The sequence below is a fragment of the Pelodiscus sinensis genome, chromosome 9, assembly GCF_052426305.1.
Source record: "Pelodiscus sinensis isolate ZL-2025 chromosome 9, ASM5242630v1, whole genome shotgun sequence".
Taxonomy (NCBI): domain Eukaryota; kingdom Metazoa; phylum Chordata; order Testudines; family Trionychidae; genus Pelodiscus; species Pelodiscus sinensis.
In genome coordinates, this window is record NC_143060.1 from 36,500,069 (window position 1) to 36,519,560 (window position 19,492).

The window sequence follows — 19,492 nt, forward strand, 5'->3', positions numbered from 1 at the left end:
CAAGTTTATTGACTATCCCTCCGTACGTGAACTAATACCAAAATGTACAATTACAGGATCTTATTGTGCATTTCTCTCTCCCCATCTCCTCCTGGCATGCTGTTACCTTGTTCCTTTGTGTCATGTCTTGCTACGCTTAATAAAGGAATTTGATGTGCTTGATTGAGTTCAGTGGGCCTACTTGTGTGCAAATTTACTCACGCACATAAGTGCTTCAGGAGAGGGCCTTCATTTGACAGCTCTGTGAGAAAGGGTTCATGGGTGAAATTTTCAAAGTGACTCAGTACTTAGGTGCAGATTTTTAAATGAATTCAGGCATTGCTGCACTTGCTGTGGCAAGGCCCAAGATGAGAGCTGAATGCCTAAATACCTTTGAGGATATGGGCCTAATTCCTATTGACTTGCAATGAGAAATATGCTCCTAAGCCCCTATCTTTTAGGTTCCTAAATCATTATGGTCCTTTTGAAAAATCTGTCCCATGTATAAAGTGTCATGCCCACCTATTGCAATATATATAATGTTGCATAATAATAGTAAATTTTCTAATTTTGTTAAGTTCTGTCCTTCAATAAAAATAACTGTACAGGATCCTCAATACTTTATTAATTTAAAACGTTATTCCAATAAATATGAACCAATAAACATAAGACACTCCGTAAAATCAAAATAAAGATATTTACAAGCCTGCCAACAAAGTAAAAACAGCATACTTTTCCACTGAGGTACACACAAGGTCATGTAAGGCAAATTCAATTGATTACATGTTCAAAACGATCCCTGCCCACCCAAGCAAGGCATGATAGCATTTAAATTTTTTTTTAAATCCCTAACATACAAACAAGTCTATTAGGAACTTGTTAGCAACTTCCCAGTTACTTATAATCAAACCCAGAATGCTGGTGCTGATGGACATTTGGGACAGAAAGCCTGTGCCTGCTATTTGGTACTGTCTTTTTCAGTCAGGGCAATCAGTTGTGCTCAGGAGTTCCTAGTTATGAGGCATTAGTCTGTGCTTTGGCTTTTCCTATTAGTTCTTTAATAGGCCTCTCCTTCCCTAACTACTATAGAGCAAAATCCCAATCTTTTCAGACAAGAAACCCCATTCCTAACACACACAAACATTCATGCAACCAGGCCTTGTCTATACAGACAGACAAAGCTGGAAGGACAGGAGACATGGGCCTGATTCACTTCTCACACTAGTTTTACAGCAGTGTTAAGTCCTGACTTACACCAGTCTGAGTCAGATCAGAACCAGGCGCAAGTTGATCCCTTGGTGCTGAAAGCAGCAAAATATCCAGTGCAGCTCTTTCACTGCAAGCCCTCCTGATAGAGAATGGTCAATAAAGCTATTTAGCAGTCAAACTCCACAAAAGCAAGCACTTTTCATAACCTTACCAAACAGCTCGGTGTGTTTATCATGTAAACTCTGTTTCCCTGCACGTTAATTTCAGAAATAAAAAGGTGAAAGAATTCATCTCGCTGTGGGTGAAGGACTTCCCAGCTCACAGATATGTTCTAGCTTATCCACACTTGGAGCTTAAGGTTTCAGGTGGAAATGTTTATTTTCCAGTGTTGAGAGAGAGAAAGAGGGAAAGCCCAGCCTTTCAGATCCACTTTCAGGGTCCTTCTGGTTGAACTTTCAAAGCAGTGTCCTGTCCTGTCCCTCCTGAGCTCCGGTCCCAAAAGGTAATGTCAGAGTCTGTGCTAAAGGGCATGACTCAGGGTCATCAGGGAAGTATGGGAATTTGTTCACATAGTGTTGTAGGTGCTTTCTGTATCACAGCTGCGTCTCATTTCAGACCATGTTGTGTCTCCCGATGTCTCCTTAAATCCACCTTCCTCTGGAAGCCTTTGCCACACAGATCACAGCCAAAGGGCTTGAAACCAGTGTGCTTACGACTATGGGTGATGAGGTTGGAGCTCTGGCTGAAGGCTTTCCCACATACCTGGCACTTGTGGGGCTTCTCACCTACAAGGAAAAGGGGGTAAAGAAGGCAGGCCCGATATTAGACAATCGGTATAGCACACAGGCAGAGCCAGGGCAAACTAGCCACAGTGGATGTACCCCATGCTTTCACGTGATGACAATGTTGCATACAATCATCCCTAAGTGATCACAGAGCACAGACACTCTCTGGGACAATACTGTGGGTGAAACTCTGCCCCACCCAAGTTAATGGCAAAACTCCCATTGCTTTCAGTAAGAACAAGACTTCAATCTATGTTCCGTTTCAGTAATGTATGTTACCAGATTTTGGTCCAGCTTGTGTCAGTGTCACTCCAGAGTATATCTATGAGCTGAGTTAGAATCTGGCCAAAGATCTGGCCGATAACGTCCAATTTAAAAAAAAACGACTGGCTTTTCAATTCTCTTCCTCCATTCCATTTTACCATTTAAATGGTTCAACTGAACCATTTTTTTCAAATGTCACCAGTTTAAAGTATAGGTACTCAACTTGAGACAAACTGTAAGTGGCTTTACTCTGAAGTTTCACTAGAGTAAGCGAGACCAAATTTATAATAATAATAATAATAATATGTAAGTTCGTTTCTCAAAACCACTTGTGACTCTTAGAAAATCAAATACTTGGACAAACAGCACTTATTTTCTATATGTATATTCAGATCACTATTATTTTCTATGATTTAAACACATGATGCTAGCAGTTTGAAAGGGAAGCTTCATTTTTAAAGATGTCTGAGAAAACCTGCTGCCTCTTTCTAATAACATTCTTAGAAAAATGGCTTCCTTGAGTAATTTATCTGCAGTGTATTAATTTCTATATGCATTAGCACCAACAATGAAACTTGAGAACTGTGCACCTTTCCTCCCATTATATGCCAGACTGCAACCATTTGATTGGAAAATCCGGGTAGAAACCCAATAGAGAGATAATCACTGAGTAAATATTTAGAATGAGAGTTGGACCCTGGGCCCTTGAGTTTAGTGTTTAATCTAGAGGAGGAGGCTGCTGCTGCTGCTATTGTAAAGTGGCAGGCTCTGCAGATGGAGATGTTGCAGTCAGATTCACCTGTCATTTTCCAAGAGCCCCCAGCTCTAAATCAAGGCCATATGAATATATTGCTTTACAAGTCATTTGACTGAGAAGCCCTTCCAAATAAACACAGGGTGGATCCTATTAAAGCAACACTGATTGGACAGTGAGGATTTCAGTTATTAAACAGAGGCTGCTCATGAAACCGAGGTCAAATTCCGCTTTTTTGCACCATTGCTCTGCTTGGGTTTCCATAGTGTGAGCTACCCTTCTGGTGCAAGAACCCGGCAAAGGGAGCTGCAAGGTCTAGCTGAAGATAAATGGATTGGTGGGAAGGAAAAATCTCCATTTCAGAATCTATTTTAATGAATAAGGCATGAAAACCAGCTGCTGCAGGACTGACCTGTGTGAATGAAAGTGTGTTTCTTCATGTCAGATTTCTGGTGGAACCGTTTCCCACAGTACTGACAGGGATAGGGCCTGGTGTCTGAGTGGATGAGCAAGTGGGTGGACAGGGTGGAAGATCTCTTAAAACTCTTGCCGCAGATCTTACAATCAAAACTGCGCTCCTGCAGAAAGAGTGAAAAGACATCCCATTATGCCACAAGATCGCCAACGATGCAGTCTGCCTGTCAGTGCATTAACAAACACCCCTAGGAACCACATCATCCTCCGCAGTACACACCAGGCCCAGTGGACACACTAACCTAGGCATTACTCCCACACTTGGTAAAACACCTCATTGATTCACAGAAAAATTCATTTTCCTCCCAATACTAATCACTAGTCAGACCTAGTTATTGAATGGAACGGCTCTTCCAAAGGAAGGGGCTGTGTGTGGGAGTAGCTACTTGGGTGCCCCAGACTGTGCGCTACACAGGGGGCTCCAAGAAAGGAGACATGAGACTTTGCTAATTAGCCCAGCTGCCCCATCGTAGCCTACGGTGGCATTTGGGTAATGACTTTGGCAAGGTACAGGACCCCGCCTGCTGAGGACTGTGGGAGGGTGAGGCATTGAAAGGAACTTTTGGATTGGGTTGAATTGTATTGGGCAGTTGATGTTTGCTGCTAGATTTGCTTTTTGTCGCAATTCAAATCAAAGGTGCCAAGGTCTTTAACAAAAGAGCCCTTTGATTGCTAATATTTTCACAAATCAAAATACATACACTTGGAGTCACCAGTGCCTCTCCCTCCACACCTCTTCCCCTCAGACCTTTAGACACCACACCACACATTCCTCTTCTCCCTTTGCATACACTCCTGTGCTCCCTCTTAATTCCCCATCACAAACTCCTCTGATTCTTCAATCTTGTTCCCCTACCAGGCACTCCTCTCTTCCTCCAAGACCTTGCTATGCTTTACAGACACATCTCCCTGCTTTAGGTCTGTATTTGGCAGGCAGCATTTGCCTATTGTGTTTTCCCCCAAATCTTTTTTCCTCACATTTTTAATGCAGTACGTTGCTCATTTGTCCACTGTTTAACTGGTGAGATTTCCCTTTCTTAGGGGCCCTGCAGTTGCACACTCATTCACATGTAAATAAAACAGCAAAAAAGGTCTGTTTGTAACTCTGTCCTCCTGAAGCTGATCTTAGGAAGGAAGATTTGCCAGGCCAGGTGGGTGGGCGAAGGGAAAATACAGTACAATATCAGCAAGGTGGAAAAAGTTACAAATCCTCCTACCAACATTAACGACCATATTCTTCTTGTGACTCAGCTCACACTGAGATGGGTGAAGTCTGCTTTCTACAGACAACTGGGTATTCGGATGCTCCCTGCACATACACACTAACTAAAAAGGACGGCAGATTCGCTCCTTTTGGGGGAAAGCTGGCAGGGTGGGGACAAACAGTTCCTTTAACTGCTACAAAATTCCATCATCTCTCCCACACAGTCCTGACTTTGTGTGAGAGTGAGAGGCAAATTCATGACATGAATGGCTGTTTTATTGTAAAGTGCCATCAATGTCCATAGCTCATTACAGAAAAACAGGGGGCCTGGGACCATTGGAGGGAATTTGGTATGTATACTGTTTTGTTGATTTCATTACTCTATATAGGCTACATCTACATTGCAGGCTTCTTGTCCAAGAACTGTTTTGCGCAAGAGATCTTGCTTAAAAGATCTTGCACAAGAGCGCGTCCACACTGCCCATGTGATTTTGCGCAACAGATGTGCTTTTGTGCAAGAGTGTCCATGGCAGTATGGACACTCTCTTGCACAATAAAGCTCTGATGGCCATTTTAGCCATAGCCTGTTGCCCTTCACACTGCCTTCTTGCACAAGAGCTGTTACTCAAGAGGGCTTATTCCTCGTTGGGAGAGGAATAACTCTTGTGCAAGAAGCCCTCTTTTCTGATACTTTTACTGTAAATTTACTTGTGCAAGAACATGCGTTCAGTGTAGATGCTCCACAAGTTTTTGCAGAAGAACAGCTGTTCTTGCACAAAAAAGCCTGCAGTGTAGATGTACCCTATGTTTATAGTGCCTGAATCCCAGATACCCACATGTCACCCTGTTCTCCTCTACCTTCCACTGTGCCTCCATCATTTCCAGCACTCTCCTGCCTCTGACAGCCACTATGCCACTCAGATTCCTTACCCTGAATGCCTTCCTGCCACTCGGCCCGCTCACCCTTCATGCCCATCAGCTCTATCCTCTCACCTCAAGTGCCCATCTACCACCATCCAGTTGCCTCTGCTGCCTCTTTAACTCTGCACCCATGGCCCTAGCAAGCTTCCTTGGCATAACACCCACCCCTGCCTTGGCTCTTACTTGGGAGTGCACAGTCTTGTGCTGCTCCAGGCTGACCGCATGGCCAAAAGTCTTGCCACACATGTCACAGGCAAAGGGCCTGGTGCCACTGTGTGAGCGGCGTACATGCACCTCCAAGCCATGGGGGGTGGAGAAAACCTGAGAGGAGAGAACACACAAGGGTCAGGCAGGTTAGAATGGGGAGTCAGAGGTTTGGGTAGGAGCGGAATGGAGGAGGTTCCTACCTTGCTGCATTTGACACACTTATAGGAGCCAGTGCTGATCAGCAGTGGGCGGCACAGAAGCTCTGACTCCACCTTGATCCCACCTGGGCCTTTCTCCTGCTGCAGCCCAGACTGGGACTCTGCATAGAGGCCTGGTGTTGCTGCTGATGGCCGCTCAAAGAGTCCTGGCCCAGTAGAGCTGAAGTCACCATAAAGTCTCAGGGCTGAGCCACACTCTGCCCTGAATAGGGCAGACTCTGAGCTCCGCTCACAGAAGAGCCCCAGGGCTGAACTATGCTCCAGAGTTGGGCAGGGCCTGTAGTTCTGCACCAGATGCCTGAGCTCTGAACTGCCCAGGGTGCTCCATGCATATGGCTTGAAGGGCACTGAGAAAGGGGGCGCCTCATCCAAGGAGGGACAAACAGAACGCTCAGATGCTGTGGAAACACAAGGGGAGGGAATGATTAGTGGGGTTCATAGCACAGCTACCACCTACTGGATGCAAAGCCCAACATAGGTTTCAAAATCAGACGCCTATCAGTACTGCACACTCACTCACAGGAGGGCTGCCTCCTAACCTCTCACAAAGGGGTCTGGAAGATGGGGGCGGAGGGTCACAGCCACACTGCACACACCTCCAAAGCCAGCTTTTCAAAAATGGACACTAGTTTGGGGTATCTCCATTTTTGGGTGGCCATCTTGGACCCTTCAACCTGATTTGCACAGATGTTGCTCACCTGCATTTCCCACTGACTTTGACTAGAATTTTGGGTACTCAGCACCAATGAAAAACATATCCAATATGTGTGTCAGACTGGACACCTAAAATTAATGGCTACATTTAAAATTTATCTAATTGATTAATTAGTAATGTAAAGCACACATGATTAATTAATTAATTAATTAATTACGCTTGCGCTTCAATAACATTTTCCATATTCTCCTATGTATACCATTTTGAATGTGCCAGTAAGAGGTCCCTAGGTAAAAATGTGTTGTGTTTGCACTTTTAGCAGAACTGAAATCCTTCTGTTTGACAACTTAATGCCTGAATTAGTTTCCAGATTTGGCACCATAAGTCTTTAGAGGACAGTTAAATTGTCTTTCTAATGTTCCTCACTTTTCCAGAGGAAACATTTTAAAATAGTCTCTTGCTGAAAAGTAGCAATTTTACACTCTTCTCTCTCTGGGTTCCTCTCACCAAACAAGTATGGCCCTCACAAACTGAATTTCACATACTCCAGCCCTCATAAACACAGTATGAAAACCTTGCACATAAGCCACATTTAAAATAAAAGACACAAAAGAGAGTTATTGCTCTCTTCCTGGTCATAATCTATATGAATTGCACCATGATGGACTGCTGGAGGCTCAGGTACCTCACTTACTGCTGTTTTTGCCAACAAAATGAAAACAAAAATGTTTGAAGTGTTTTGGAGTTTGTGCTTTGCCAAATGTTTCCAGCCAGTGCTAACCTGAGCCAGCAGTTCTGTTCATACCCCAGGTGAGGGAGACGAACAGCAGGGGTATAGAAATGGACTCTGGGAAAGAGCTTGAGCTCTGGAGAGCAGGGTTTGGAGGATGTGAGTTTTCAAATGCTTGTTGAAAACCAAAAGGGTTAACAGAGACATTCAAGGGAGCGTAGGAGGCAGCTCAGAGTTAGGCCAAGAGACACAAAGAGATAGAACTCAGTTGATTTGGCACCGGCAGATTGGATCTTGAAGGGCTTCCACCTGGACTCCCCATTACACCAGCCAGCAGCACAGGGGCAGTCAAGTGTTTCTGTGCTGAGGTGCCTGTGTATCAAGGGTTCCCCATAGCATAACTGCACTGTTGGGCTAAGAAGAAGAGGCAACAGTGGGGCGTGTTTAATTAACCCTTCTCACATTGATGCTGCTACAGAGAGCTATTGGGCTTCATCACTCCACCAGCTGCCTAAACAACCTCTCCTTTTGCTCAGCCAAAAACCTCTTCCAGAAACTCCCACTTTTATAGCCATAAATTACTCCCCTGGCTCCTTATATGCCCAGTCAATTCCTGGCTTCCAAAGGTAAAGTCACAACCTCTCAACACCCCCTGACCACACCAAGATGAGGGAGATGTATGGCTATGTGTGCAGTAAAGCAGGGAGCGGAGATGGAAGAGCACTGAATGACTTAGCTGCTTCTTTCCATGTAGGCAAACTCACACACACACACACACCATTGGCAGGTAGGAAATGGGTCTGTAGTGCTAACATGATGGTGAGCAGGGGCCCAGCAGCTTGTCAGCCTGTCAGCTCTCTCCCTTCTTCACAGCCAGGGTCACAGCTCTTGTCATTTTATTTTGGCACAAGTCTCTGAGCATTTGTTGTTTCTCTTAAAGCCCCAGCTCCCGGAAGGATGTGATTTCATCAGCACTGCAGCTTGCTTTCAGCTGTGAACAGTAGCAGGCTCCCCTGGCTGGGTGTAAAACTAGAAACAGGCCCCCTGAATGCCCCAGTACTAATAGGCTCAATGAAAAGACCCCAACACTCTAGTCTGTAATGTCTCATGATTGTTAAGCCAGTCTCTGTGTTTTGGGGGGAGAGGCAGACTTATGCTTTGGCACCCTTGGAATAGGCAATGGGGACTGGCCCCATTGGGCTGTGAAGACCAGCCTTGTTGAGTCCCACCCCAACAGATACCCACATTTCCTGCCCTCCCCCTACACACAAACACACACTACCCCCTCACTAAGCGCACACACACCGCCCCCTCACTAAGTGTGCACACACACATACAGCCCTCTCACTAAGCACACACACACACACCGGCCCCTCACTAAGTGCGCTCACACACACACACACACACCACCCCCTCACTAAGCACTCGCACATAGATACACACACACACACACACACACACACTGCCCCCTCACTAGGAGCACAACACTCACACACCGGCCCCTCACTAAGCATGTGCACACACACACACACTTCCCCCTCACTAAGCGCACACACACCGCCTCCTCACTAAGCGCGCACACACACACACCACACACACACACCCACACACCAAGCACACACACACACACACACACCACCCCCTCACTAAGCACACACACACACACACACACCACCCCCTCACTAAGCACACACACACACACCGCCCCCTCACCAAGCACACACACACACACACCGCTCCTCACTAAGCACACACACACACACACACCGCCCCCTCACCAAGCACACACACACATACACACACCACCCCCTCACTAAGCACACACACACACATACACACACCACCCCCTCACTAAGCACACACACACATGCACACACCACCCCCTCACTAAGCACACACACACATACACACACCGCCCCCTCACTAAGCACACACACATACACACACCGCCCCCTCACTAAGCACACACACACACACACACCCCCTCACTAAGCACACACACACATGCACACACCACCCCCTCACTAAGCACACACACATACACACACCGCCCCCTCACTAAGCACACACACATACACACACCACCCCCTCACTAAGCACACACACACACACACCGCCCCCTCACTAAGCACACACACACACATACACACACCGCCCCCTCCCTAAGGGCTGGAGGGAGTCGCAGAAGCACAACACACACTACTCCCTCCCCTCAACCACCACTACAGGGCAGAGTCATGTCCCGCCTTCCCTCCCCCCACCCAGCTCCGCCAGGCACGCAGGTGCCGCCGTTTTGTCGGGTTTTGCACAGGTCATGCAAGGGAGGGGAAGAACCCCTCCCCCATAAGGGCCAATGAGACTAAATGTCTGAGCTAATAAAGGACTGCGTTATACAACACTGCACACACCCCATCTCTCCGCCTTCCTGGGCAGAGCCTCATACCTGGGGCAAGGCATCATGCGAAGACAAGAGCAATGATTTATTTACTGGTGTGTATGAATGTGCTTGATACTAACGTTTTTATGGCCGGGTGTCATTACACACACACATGCACAGAGAGCTGATCGGTATTAGTGCATTTACAGACCATCGTCCTGTGGATAAATACGGTAGCGTTTATGCTACTTATAAGTGCAATTAGTAATATTACAAATACATTAACCCTGTACCAATGGCTGTGGCACGGAAATAGACTGTTCACATTTTAGGCACTAGTGCAATGTGACTACATATACTCAGCCTGCGCATCCCATGAACCGGGCACATAAATGATCTTCAGTCCCGCCATTCGCGTAGCAGGCGAACCTCGTATCTTCGGTAGGTTCTGCCTCTCTACGCGCGCACGGACTCTCACTGCCGCTGCCCTGTCTGAGTGTGGTTGGGAAACGCCGTTTCTCTTTTCTTGTCCAGCACAGCAACGATCTTGCGGCAGGAGACTAAATCCCGCCGTGAAAAATCAAGCAGTTTAGCGGCACGTTCTTGGGGGCTAATTACCCCTTCATTGGATTGACGTTCTGGAGCAGGGACCTTAGCGAGGGAATGGAGGGGGGGGGGGTGAGGAGAAAGATACGGGGGGAGGGTGCGACTCTCCTAACCCGGCTTGCCAGACAGTCCCTACCTGCCTGTGTGTTGTTGCCAATCTGGATGGACCATTCCGCGGATCGCTTGGAGCAGTCTGAGTAGGGGACACACCTGCCGGCTGGGATCAGCAGATGCCAGGGACGCTTGCAAGCCCCCTTCACTCCTAGGAGATGTTTGCTAAGACTGTAAAGGGCACAGATCCCATCGCATAATCCGTTTGATCTCCACACGTCTCTCTCCTTTTGTTAAGACCCTCGCTAGGAACGCACCTTCCCAGAGACTGGACTCACAATAAATGAATCGCTATAGGGAAGTTAATTCAGGAGGGGGAAAATCGTGTGTGTGGGGGGGAACTCCTAAGTACAGCTCTAGGGAAGAGATCTCTCTCCGCATTTTTAGACACACATGGCGGATGAGGACACAGGTGTTACCTGTCCAATTTTTGTTGGCGAAAGGGACACGCTTTCGAGCTTACACGAAACTGTTCTTCAGGTCAGTGTAAACAAGACAGCGTGTCTCTCTCGCCAACAGAAGTGAGTCCAAGAAAAGATCCCAGATCACCCTTCTGCACCTCTAATATCTCTAGCTGGGACCAAAATGGCTACAACAACTGTCCTTGTGTGGACACACTGCGACTGGGGCGCAAACTACACTTCCCTTTCCAGGAGTCATTAGTATTTTGGAGAAAATAGTATTGTTGTTATTATCGTTATCATCATTATTATTATGCTTTTATTATTAATTTAGAATGCAAATCACTTTCAAAACTAGATCAAATTGCATCCCCACATTTTGTCTTTTGTACAACTTTATTTGCCTGGAATCAAGTCATGGGTTTTTTAAAAGAATTTCACTAGCAGATGAAGACATGGATAGGCAGAGACATTACAGGGACAAAGTAGGGATGAAAATGAGGAAGCGATTTTTGTCTGTGAGGGTTTGTTAATCTTGCAAAGCTGAGACTATTTTTTCCTTTTCAGCGACAGAAATTACTGCTTTTTGTACCGAGTTTATGCACTCACACGCTTTGTCTTTTTTCAGCTGCAGCTATTTAACCCAAGCAATAAAAAGCTTTGTTATTTTTGTTATAAAACGACACGATTGTATTTTTAAACGAGATAGTATTCAAGCCAAAGTCAGGTCTGCATCTTCTCCCACTGCTCTGGCCACATCAAAGGCACAACCATGGAGCTAGAGACAGAGCTGTAGCTATAAATGTGAGCTTCCTGGATTTGGGGTGTTTAAATCTGACCGTCATTATTTTCATCTGTTTTTCAGGAGTGTATTTTTAGAAAAGAAAAAAATCCTCTTTTAGACAAGAAACAAATAACTTGAATGGGAACTAGGAAAGTGTCTAACAGATAATACAAACACACCCACCCATCCTTTTGTTTACTCGAGGTGTATAGATAGCCGTGTAGCTACGTTTACTAGCTTTCATAAGACATATACCCTGGTACAATCCGATCAACCATATACGCAGGCACAGAGACCTTCAATCACATTCTTCGCTACACTGCAGCAGCCTATTATATTAGACACCAACAAAACTAATTTTACACTCCTGTTACTGGCATTCTTCAATATTTCAAGGCTTTTAAGTCAAATGATTCTTTTATTATTCATTCGTGTCCACGCTAAATCCGGGCTACATACTGTTCATTCTGAAACCAATGGGAATGTTGAACTAATCTTCTGAACGAAACCACCTCTGTAGGTGCGTGTTTAAAACGGCAGTACCATGCACAGGGAAGCCCGTTTCCAACCCAAAGCAAGGTCCCAGGGTGGTCAGGAGTCAGTGTGACACATGCGGGGGCTCTCGTCTTAAAAGCTACACCAGCAGTACAAGCGGGAAAACAGCTGGCAAAGGCTGCATTTCTCTATCCCTCCCTGTTCGGTTTTCTTTTTTCTTCAGCATGCGAGGAAGTGAGTTGGAGCTCAGGAAAGCTTGTGCCCTAATGGATGGGCTAGTCTTTAAAGTACCACGGACTCCCCGCTGTTTTTGCATTTGCAGTGCTGATGGGGAGCGTGTATCTGGCAGGATGGTCTGTGGCCAGAGCGCCCCATATTCCAGCAGCACTCTCCAGCGGCTGGGACCTGCCCCGAGGGCTGGCTCCCTGAGAGAGGCCAGAAACCGAGACAGACCCTTCCCCTGAGCTCCCAGCCGCGCACGGGCCCCCCTCCCAGGCAGAGACCCCAGCCGGCGCGGGCCCTACCTGGCGAGACGGACGGGGACGGGGGCCTCCAGAAGTCCTCGAACTCCGACGCCCTGTCGCAGACGCTGCCCTCGCAACTAGGAGCCGAGTCTGAAGAGCCATCGACGGCCTCGCTCAGGTGGGATTCCGGGGAGGCGCGGCCCCGGGGGGGCTCCGGGTCCCGGAGGCCCGAGCTGCACCGATCTGTCTCTCCCGGGATCTTACTGTCTGTCGGGCACAGAGGCGAGAAGGGCCCTTACCAGGGGCAGGCGGGAGAGCAGCACCCGCGGAGCCCCTGCCTCCGGCCAGGGCAGTGGCCAGGCTGGGACCCCCGGGCCCCGCAGCCCCAGTTCAGCCCCTTTCCAGGCCTGGGCTGGGGCCGGCTGCGCGAGATCCGCATTCAGACACTAGGCGAGGGCACGGGGGGCTCAGCCCCCTGGACAGCGCCCCGGGCTGCTCTCCTCTGTATGGGGCGGGCGCCGGGCAAGGGGCAGGGGCATGGTCTCATCAGTGCCCCATCGATCCACGCTCCCAGCCCTCCGCGGTGCTCCCCAGTCCCTGGGCTGGGCCCTGCCTACCTGCACAGATGCGGGCCAGCACGCTGTCCAGCCGCAGGCTGTAGTCCTCGTCAGGCGCGCGGGGCTGGTGGTAGCTGTGCGCCTTCTTGCTCTTCACCAGGAACGACCTGGGCATGATGAGGCTGCGCCTGTCGGTCCCCGCGGCGGTGTCCGCGCCCCGGGCGCCCCAAGTCGCCAGCCGCGCCACCCGCGAACCTCCTTAAATCTCCAGCCTTGGCTGTGCTCTGCGGAGAGATCGGACAAGCCATTGGCTCGGGCTCTCCGGGGGGACCGGGAATCGGGACAGGGCGGGGCGGGGGCGAGGGGCCGGGGCGGGGGCGGAGCGTGCAGACGGGGCGGGCGCTGCTCACCAGGTGGCATTCAGACAGGTGGCTTCCAACCACCGCCTCAGCCAGAAACGCAGCGAGCGCCGGGGGCGGGGGAGGCTGTTTCTTGGGTGTCTCCAGCCGGCTGGGAAATCAAACCCGCAGCGCTGCGAAGCCCTGACCCGGCTCTTTCCCTCGGGTGTTACTCAAACCGGGTCGTTACGCAATGGCCCTCTCCCCCCCTATCTTTCATCAGCAGGGTGGGCTGGTGCGAGAGGTGTCGCTTGCAGTTTGTTGAGCAACGGGGCAGCCAACAGACCCGAGAGCGAAATAACCCGCCTTTTACACCAGCCTCCCCTGGAGTGTTCCCGCGGGAACAGGCAGGAGGGGTCACCGACTTACTGGGGGTAAACGGAGCAAATTCTTCACTCACACAGTCCTAGCAAGGGAGGGAAAAGGGGAGACACATTCTTGGCCCCACAAATATCACGGTGCCCTCCTTTCCCCTGAAACAGCCAACAGCACAACAAAGCTGGAGACACTGGTTTCTAATGGAACTTTGGCAAAGCGGCCCCAGCTACTCCAAGGTAAATGTAACAAACGTAAAATCCATCAGCTGCGATATTGTGCTCGGGCTAGTTCCGGGTAATTCGCAGCCTGGCAGGCTCTTCCCTCGCGCACACTAGCAATAGCTTGTATCAGGCGGACCGTGTGGCAGGTGAATTGCAAACAGAGCGGGGGAGGGGGAGTATCTTTGCTCTGTTCTGCTGCAGAGGAAGGTCCTGGATTACTGGGAGAATGGAAAGTTTATTCAAGCGCATCACAAAAGAAACGCCAACTACGCGCCTGCTGTCTGCTGCTCCTGGAAAAGAAGGAAAGCAGCAGCCTTCAGGTGGATACCTGCTGTCTGATCGCTAGATAATGAAGTGAGGTCGCCAAATGTTCATTTACCCCTCCCTCCGAACAGTGAACAATCTCTGCCAGACACTTGATTCCGCGTGGACAGTCTCCTCGTATTTACATTAGAACAATGAGTTAAAAACCAGCAGCGAAGCGTAGCCGCCTCCAGGACAACACATCTCAAAAACGATGTAACGATTGCATGCAACCTGGAAATACACCATATCCCTGACCTAGAGACCGTCTCCTAAAGGGGCTTCGCCTATATCAATGTAAATGGGATTAATTTGCTTAGGGAAGGAGCATAATGAAATCAACAAACTAAATCCAAAATCTGAGTTGTCGATTTTGTAGCACCATAGTACACTTCTCCATAGCACACGCCTGTCCCCTTTCAAATATTCTCTGTTGAATAAACTAAAAAATAAAAAAGTGTAAAAACATTTTAACTGTCAATGAAAAACCGAGATCTCTCCACAAACTTGGATCGAAGAGAAATCTGGGGGAGAAAAGTGGGTCTGCAGGATTCCTTTGGGGTCTCTCTAGTTAGGGATTTAATGAACAGACCGAATGTGCTTTTCGGATGAGATTAGTTCAAACTCCGCCTCAGAGCTGGGCTCCCACAAGACTTTTACTCGGTACTTTGCTGAAGTCAAATCCCCCCTGTCTGAACTCTAATGCGGGTTTGTTTTCCACCAGTGCCGGATCGCCAGTCGTGGGGTAAGGAGCCAGCCTGACCTTTTGTGGGTAAAGAAAGATAGATGCTGGATCTTGTCAGTACGGCCCATTGAATTCATACTGGGCTTCAGTTTGTTACGGACAGCTAAAAGAGGTCCTGCCTGGTTTCATTTACGGGTGGGACCGGGCCCAGAGAAGAACCAATCAAGGTCTATATTTACATTTTTTTCAACTGGCAGCGCTGTAATTTACAAGACCAGCAATCAATCGATTTGCCTTTCGTTACCCACACAGGTGTTTTAATATTTATTCTGCCTCGTTCATTTTCGTGCCATCGAAAAAATGTAAACAAATATAGTACATGTTATCGAATGACACCATTTTAAATCCCCTGTAAATTAAAATGGATATTCTCTTTACAGGGTCGCTCGAAAAGCAGTTGTTCTCTTCGCTACCCTGTTTTCACGTCGTTCTGTTTGCTACAGACTGGTGGGAGAGTTTCTCCTCTGCTCCACCTGTTTCTCAATTCATCCTTGAGAAAGAGGCACAGTTAAGTATGAAAGGAAGGAGGGAAAATCAAAGTGGCTTGATAAATTTGTCGATATCTTTGTTGACATGTCTGCCCTCTGTTGATTCACTGAGACCGCAGCAGAAGGGCCTCAACATATTTCAAACACTTAAAAAAAATCTCCACTTCTGTTTTTTTCCCTCCAAAAGCCAGGCACCTCTGTGCCATGCAGTAGCCCTCTCCAGCATCGCTCCAATTGCGTGCCCTCCAACACGTGTGCGCGCGCAGTGCTGTCCACACTGCCCCTCTTGTCTTTCCACCCAATATTTGTGCACACGGCTGGAAAGGAATTCGTTGCCTTAGATCCAGTTTGTTAGAGCAACTCGCTGCTTTCCCTTGAACAAGACAAATCGATTTTCTTATCTCAGGTTCTGGCTGCTTGCTTAAATCTGCGCTCCCTGCTGAAACCCAAGGCCAGGTTTTGTTTTTTCCCCTGAGATCGCAGATAATCCCAGCCAGTAAATGTGGGAACCCGACTTCCCAAACCCAGCTGGCACGATGCGACCCACCAGTAAGGAGGCGAAGCATTTGGCAGGACCTCGGAGGACGTGTAAATAACAGCAGAGCTGCGCCCCAGGGAAATCAAGACCCGCGTTCCCCCAGGATGCTGGCGCTCAGCGCAGGCTTTTCAGACACATGGATGTCAGACCCCGAGCGGGGCGGGGGCGTCCCCTGGGTTCCCAGTGGGGGGAGAAAGGGAGGGGGCGGGAGCAGGCCTGGCTTCCCGACAGCCTGTCACATTTCGCTTCCCTTGTCTCGATTCATGACTATTATTCGCCACGTGCTTTCGTTTCATTTTCTCCCCGCGGCGCTTACTAACTGTGACCCTCACCGCCTAGGAGGAGGGAGGGAGGCGGGCAGCGGCTCCGCCCGCCCAGCGGGGCACTTTCAGCCCTTCGCCGGAGGGCAGGGCCAGGCCAATTTCCTTTCCCTGCAGTGCCCGGGGCGCGCCGCAAACACGCACCGCTGCGACCCAGACGGCAGCCGCCTGCCCTGCCCCGCTGGGAGGGGGGCCGCTTTCCTAACGGATCTGCCAGCGTGTCTCCCCGCCCCTGACCAGCCCTTCGGGGCTTGGGCCAGGGCCGTCTCCCTTGGGAGCCGCTGGCTCAGGGGCTGAGCCAAGAGCAGCGCCGGTAGCTTTCCAAGCGAAGGAAGCGCCTTACCATTTGGAAGCGCGGAGGGCGCCGGGCTGCAGCCAGCTCTGTGCCACACACACTCCGCTAGCTTCGGTGACTTTAAATGCAGTCTCCCTGGAGCTGGCGTTTTGCCCTTTTTTGTGTCAGCTCCCTCAGAGCACGGCCCCCAAAACCACAGATTCCACTTCCTGAGCGTTAGGAGCTTCTGCAGCAAAAAGTGCCTTTCAAAGCCCCACCGGAGCAACCCCGGGCGCTCTCTCGCTCCCTGAAAACGCCCTACCGTGCTCAGCTGCGCGGGGCTGGTCGCGGTGACATCCCGGTGTCACTCGGTCCCAGGGCGTCTCATGTCCCTCGGGGTTCTGCTCTAGAAATGACACCCAGCGAGCTGAACTATTCTGGGATCCTCTTCGACTTCCGCAACGAGAACAGGTCACAGATTCAAAACACTGATTGACTCAAAGAAAAAAAAAAGGCGCGGGGGGTGGCTTGGGGACTGTGCTCGCAGGAGCTGACAGCAAACTGCAGGGCTATTCAAACCTCTGCCCTAGGAGGGGGAAGAAGCCCACGGGGCAGGCTAGCCTAGTCGGGTTTAAGGCAGAGCAGTGTACAAAGGAGACCTTCCCTAGCCCAGAAATAACTTGTTGTGGAAACTCTTTTGGGACACTTACGCCCAACAGCGCTGAAAATACCTTGAGACCCAAACCTAGAGGCTTGCTCATTTCCCTTTGGATGCAGGGAATGGTTAAATATGGAAGAGGTAGGCGAGATTCCTCCGACCCCCCCTGCGCACAGAGGCGAGTGTAGCTACAGAGTGATTCAAACACCGCAAGCAAGAGACACACTCAGCTGAGAGGGAAACCAACTGCCTCGAGCAGCCTCCCTTACCTAATTTCCGGTGGTCAGCTTGCTAAATTAGAGAGGATCTGTGAGAAAGGCGCTCGCCGCACGCAGCCTGCAGACCTGAAGTCACCAGAGCTAGCGGGGAAGGGAACAGCTCGGCTACTGCACCGTTATTATCCAATTTAGCAGCGCTCGCCGCGCTTTGCGCATGAAAACGTCCTCTAAAATTAGAGAGGGGCTCACAGCTCAGCCCTGGCAGCCACAGTTCTCCTGCCCCTGGCCCCAGTGTTTGCTGGGTTCCAGGCTATTGGCTCCTCTCATTCTCACAGAGGAGGGATAACTGTGTCACCATTCTCATCCTGACCTAGTCTTGATGGTGGATACATCCCAGCACCCTCCAGCCAGGAGTCTAATATTCCAGGGGTTGGTTTGGCCCTTGGGAGGGACAGCATTTCTTTTGGGGAGATCAACAGACAGAGTAAAGACTCCCTCCACCCCCAAGGGAAAGGCTGGGCTGCTACTCACTTCCCCAACCTGCACAGAGATTTTAGGGCTTCCTAGCCACTGACAGCTACTGCCAAGGAGAGAAGGTTGGCCTGGAAAGAGTCAAGGCTACACAGACATTGGCTGCACTACACAGAGGGCCCTAGTGCTTTGAAGAAGGGATTCAGAAACAACTGGAGAACTGGGAAAGCTGCTGAAGATGGAGGAAGCCAGAAGGAGCTTCCACAGGCCCTGATCAAAAACCCAAGGTAGTAAATAGAAAGACTCCCATGGCCTTCCATGGCATCCGAATGCCCTGAGTCCCCACCTGCTGGGACCTGACCTTTCATCCCTCCTTCTCAAACCCAAAAGCGCTCTTCTGCATTGCCCTGCGCACCCACAACTGCGGTTAAACGGGTTCTTTTCTACACTCCTGGCTGATCTGTGTAGGTGACGAGGTTGTAGAGTGAGGCTGGTTTGATGATTGTGATGTACTTAGAGATCCTGGAACAAAAGCTCAACTACAACCTGTGCAAAGTGTGGTGATTAACAATCACCACAGGCCTAAAGACCAAAATATCAGACACATGAAGATGCTCAACCTTTTCACCAATGCGGAGGTTGTAACATAAGGAAATTCAACCTTAGGGCTGACACATCGTCCTTAACACTTTCACTGGTGCTGAAAAGCCTCAGGACCCCGTTTTCTCTAGTGCATCCATGTGCCAATAGGTTAGCAGGGCTTCTTTTCTCTTGCTTGATGTGTCTCTTGCCCTTGTAGATAAAGTTACAATGAAGACCACGCACACTGACAATTTTATAAGCAAGTATTGAAAGCAACCAAGAGGAAAAAAACAAACTAGGTCAAGCCAGTGTGATTTTTAGTAGTTATAAAACACAGGGCCAGGAGACCGTAATTCTGTGTGGGCTGTGGGACTCATCATGTCTGATTTTCACCCAGACACTTAGGCCCAGATTGTTGAGGGGACTTTGCAATGCTGAGTGCAGCAGTGTCTATGCCAAACTGACTTAGAAGACTAGGGCTTCATGTACACTTGGAGCTACTGGCGTGTTTTCCAGCTCCTACTGCCATCATGGAGATAAGCTCTCATCAATTTACTGTGCTAAAAACAGGAATGTAGCCACAGTAGCACAGTCAGTAAGTACGCAGTCAACCTAAGTACTTACTCCCAGCATGCAGGCTGGTAGGTAGTTAGCACAACTAGCCCTTGGCACCCGTGACATCCAGGACTGGCCCTACCATGAGGCGAACTGAGGCAGCTGCCTCAGGTGCCAGACTGTTGTGGGGGCACCACTAGGACTCAGA

At 49.3% G+C, this 19,492-nt stretch overlaps 1 protein-coding gene across 3 annotated transcripts; it reads right to left on the reverse strand.

The window, feature by feature from the left end:
- Nucleotides 1-584: 584 nt before the first annotated feature.
- GFI1 (growth factor independent 1 transcriptional repressor) lies at nucleotides 585-17,259 on the reverse strand. Of its 3 annotated transcripts, none has more exons than XM_075936535.2 (7): nucleotides 17,123-17,259; nucleotides 13,256-13,479; nucleotides 12,699-12,905; nucleotides 5,998-6,413; nucleotides 5,774-5,911; nucleotides 3,404-3,569; nucleotides 585-1,973 (listed from the first exon to the last, which is right to left on the reverse strand). In XM_075936535.2, exons 2-7 carry the CDS (start codon nucleotides 13,368-13,370, stop codon nucleotides 1,795-1,797), a joined length of 1,221 nt encoding a protein of 406 aa, XP_075792650.1. In that variant the 5' UTR covers nucleotides 13,371-13,479; nucleotides 17,123-17,259; the 3' UTR covers nucleotides 585-1,794. The 3 variants fall into 3 exon arrangements, with proteins under 3 accessions (XP_075792650.1, XP_075792651.1, XP_075792652.1); XM_075936536.2 differs by lacking the exon at nucleotides 17,123-17,259 and adding an exon at nucleotides 16,870-17,105; XM_075936537.2 differs by lacking the exon at nucleotides 3,404-3,569.
- Between the last annotated feature and the right edge of the window lie 2,233 nt (nucleotides 17,260-19,492).

Coding starts and splice junctions, on each gene's coding strand:
- GFI1 (XM_075936535.2), bottom strand. CDS start 13,370: ATGCCCAGGTCGTTCCTGGTGAAGAGCAAGAAGGCGCACAGCTACCAC. Junction 6,414..12,698: donor GTCCCCGTCCGTCTCGCCAG/GTAGGGCCCGCG, acceptor GTGTTTCCACAG/CATCTGAGCGTTCTGTTTGT. Junction 1,974..3,403: donor ACACACTTTCATTCACACAG/GTCAGTCCTGCA, acceptor TTTTCCTTGTAG/GTGAGAAGCCCCACAAGTGC.